The sequence below is a fragment of the Arachis hypogaea genome, chromosome 18 (assembly GCF_003086295.3).
Source record: "Arachis hypogaea cultivar Tifrunner chromosome 18, arahy.Tifrunner.gnm2.J5K5, whole genome shotgun sequence".
Classification (NCBI taxonomy): domain Eukaryota; kingdom Viridiplantae; phylum Streptophyta; class Magnoliopsida; order Fabales; family Fabaceae; genus Arachis; species Arachis hypogaea.
Window position 1 is genome coordinate 9,332,590 of NC_092053.1, and position 3,109 is coordinate 9,335,698.

A 3,109-nucleotide genomic window follows, 5' to 3' on the forward strand; every position below is an offset into this window, starting at 1 on the left:
TTCAAATTTTATATATCCCATTTAAAGTGTAAATTAAATAAATTAATATATTATAAATAGATAAATACGCTACAAATTACATATTTTTTAAAATAAAATAATTATTTATTTATTTATAAAAAAATCCAGAAGTGTCATAATTATATAACCGAAGATACAGGTATTATCGGATAAGCAAGGAAATGAAGGTATTTGTGTTTGTTTTTGCGTAAAATTAAAGTGCATGGAACACGTTTTAGTGGTGTGCGTCTTGTGTATAAATAAGTGAAGAGTAGGCTTATGGCGACTGGCGAGAGAAGAAGGAAACAAATAACAAATAATAAAGGCAATAATACTCTATTATTCTTACATGTAAAAATGGCGAGAACCCGTTGCGTTGACAAAAGTGGAATGAAGAAAGGTGCTTGGACTCCCGAAGAAGATAGCAAGCTAATTGCTTATATTACTAGGTATGGTTCCTGGAATTGGCGACAACTCCCTAGGTTTGCAGGTAAAACATTACTATTTGTTATAACTCAACTTGATTTTACAGAAATTAATTAATTAGTTATATAATTGGTGCGTTGTTGATTGATTAGGTCTGGCAAGATGTGGAAAGAGTTGCAGATTGAGATGGCTCAATTATCTGAGGCCCAACATCAAACGAGGGAACTACACTCAAGAAGAAGAAGATATTATTGTTACAATGCACAAGAAGATAGGAAACAAGTATATGTCTCTCTCACTCTCTTATACTACTTTTTCATTTCTCATCTTCACTCATGGCTACTCATCAAGTGTATCGCACTTGGATTTAATAACTAAAGTTTCCAAAAAAAAAATGTATGTAAGTTTTATTAGCCATTATCCCAAATCGAAAAAGTTAAACTTTAACCCTTGTTTTTAATTGAAGTTTGCTAAGGAATGTTCTACCGAAAATACTGGTCCAAATTTTAAAGTAAAATGTTTTTTTTTTTTAACTAAAGAAGTAAGAGTTTTACATTGTACTACAATTATGAAATCACTTTTTTTTTAATTTAAACCACACATGAATAATTATATATTTAATACTTTTTTACGATTTTTTTGAGATTCAATAAATATTAAATTCTAAATTTTTTTATTATAAAAGATCTAATATTATGTCATAAAATTACTTTTTTTAAAAAAATTAAAATAAATAAAAAAATTACATAAATATTTATATCTGGAATACTTTTATTTTTTGGGTAAAAATTCTGATGAAAGTTTGTGTGTCTTATCAACAGGTGGTCTGTGATTGCATCCAATCTACCAGGAAGAACAGATAACGATATAAAGAACCATTGGCACTCCTCCCTCAAGAGGCGCTCTCATCGGAGAAACACACGTCAAAAGGTTAAGGCCACCGCCGCTGCCACCGCCCCTGCCGCTGCCGTTGCCGCAGTGAACACCACCACCAACCCTAATATTAATAATAACGCTTCACTCCAATATTCTCCTCAGACCTCTTCTGACACTGTCTCTGTCCCTTTGTCCCCTCAATTATCCTCCGCAATAATCACAACCAATAATCATAACGAAAATAATTCGGACTACTTTGACGACATCGATTTTTTGAATTATTATACACAGCACGCAATTGAAAATCTGTGGTCAGAGACATTTCTAGCTGAACAAATAGACAACTGTAACCGTGGTTTTGGTTCATCGGACACTACTAATACGCAGATCTCGGATTCTTCGGAATTGCTGTCTCCGCAATCATCATCATTATCAAGTGCAGAGAATAATGATAACTTATTTACCTTTGCAGAAACAACAGCGACAGCTTTTGATGAAGAGTTTTGGACAGAACATTATGCTGTGGATTTGTCTTGTGTTCCAAATGAACTACTTACGACTTCTGTGGACCCGTATGTTTGTCCTGTGGCTGTGTATGATGATTTAGATCTGTGGACTCAAAGCAATTTTACATGATGAGGATGTTATTATTAACTTCTTCTGTACAATTATTATTCGAAGAATGCTAGGGCCAACAATTTTGGTGTTTTATAACTATCAATTGGCTATCAATAGTATTTTTAATAGTGTGAGATTATATCTAATAATGAAAAATCACTCACTTTTATTTTGATGGTTAAGTAATAAAGTAATGGCTGGCCCATATTCGAAGAATCAAAACTTGTATCTGCGACTGCGACCTTGATATTTTGGTATGAAAAATATATGGATTTTTGTTAAACGAATCTCTTTAAGCCACGTTATAAGGTATCTAAAAAAGAAGAATATTTTTCATTTCTTGTTAAATTTTATATAAATGATTAAAATTAAAATCCAATGTCATAGTTTCTGTTTATTAAGTATTCATGTAACATTTTTAAGTAATTATATAAAGAATATCGATGTACAAACATTCTACGTTAATGCAGAATCTAAAAAATGATCACACTAAAGAGATATAATATATGCAACTCATCTTAATAATAATAATTATTATATAAGTGATCAGTGATTATTTTCACCATTTGAATTCTTGACCTTAGGTAATTATATGATTTTAAAAAGTATTTTTTAGTGACTATAAATTATTTATACATATGATCTAGAAGCCAAAAATTGTCCCATTATCTAAACACACAAATGAAAATGGCAAATGAAATCACATATATTATTAAAATGTATTGTGAAAGAGAGAAATGTGAGAAAACGAGAATGAATTTCATTAATTGATCACACTCACTAATGGTACATATATATCAGCTGCCTTGAGTAGGAAGGAAGCAAGAGCAGTGAAACAGAAAACTGAAAATAACTAACTGCTTACATCATCATCACCTAACTAACTTCTAAAAAGTTTACACGTGGATCAGAATAAAATGCTTGAAATCCATGGAGATAGAATCAACAACATACAACAGGATCTGAACCACTACTGATGATTCCAGACTTGCAGTTTGATTCCAAAGCATGCATTTATGATTATGAAAGGTGAAAAATCGAATTTCGAAAAAGGATAAAACAAACTAGATTAAACTAAAAGCCAGATCAATGATCTAATAAGGGGAATTGACGAGAGGGAGAGGAAAAAGAGAAGTACGTCCCAATAGTTTAGTTTAGCCAAAATTGATTTGATTAACTACCCTAACTT

The 3,109-nt window shown here is 31.2% G+C and overlaps 1 protein-coding gene across 1 annotated transcript; it reads left to right on the forward strand.

Annotated features, from left to right (window-relative positions):
- Positions 1-292: 292 nt before the first annotated feature.
- Positions 293-2,203, forward strand: LOC112773167 (uncharacterized). Its single transcript, XM_025818228.3, has 3 exons — positions 293-490; positions 579-708; positions 1,248-2,203. Exons 1-3 carry the CDS (start codon positions 358-360, stop codon positions 1,936-1,938), a joined length of 954 nt encoding a protein of 317 aa, XP_025674013.2. The 5' UTR covers positions 293-357; the 3' UTR covers positions 1,939-2,203.
- Positions 2,204-3,109: the final 906 nt, after the last annotated feature.

Bases quoted from the DNA above. Each gene is read 5' to 3' on its own strand.
- LOC112773167 (XM_025818228.3), top strand. From the start codon at position 358: ATGGCGAGAACCCGTTGCGTTGACAAAAGTGGAATGAAGAAAGGTGCT. The intron at 491-578 runs GTAAAACATTAC...TTGATTGATTAG, and splicing joins ACAACTCCCTAGGTTTGCAG to GTCTGGCAAGATGTGGAAAG. The intron at 709-1,247 runs GTATATGTCTCT...TCTTATCAACAG, and splicing joins CACAAGAAGATAGGAAACAA to GTGGTCTGTGATTGCATCCA.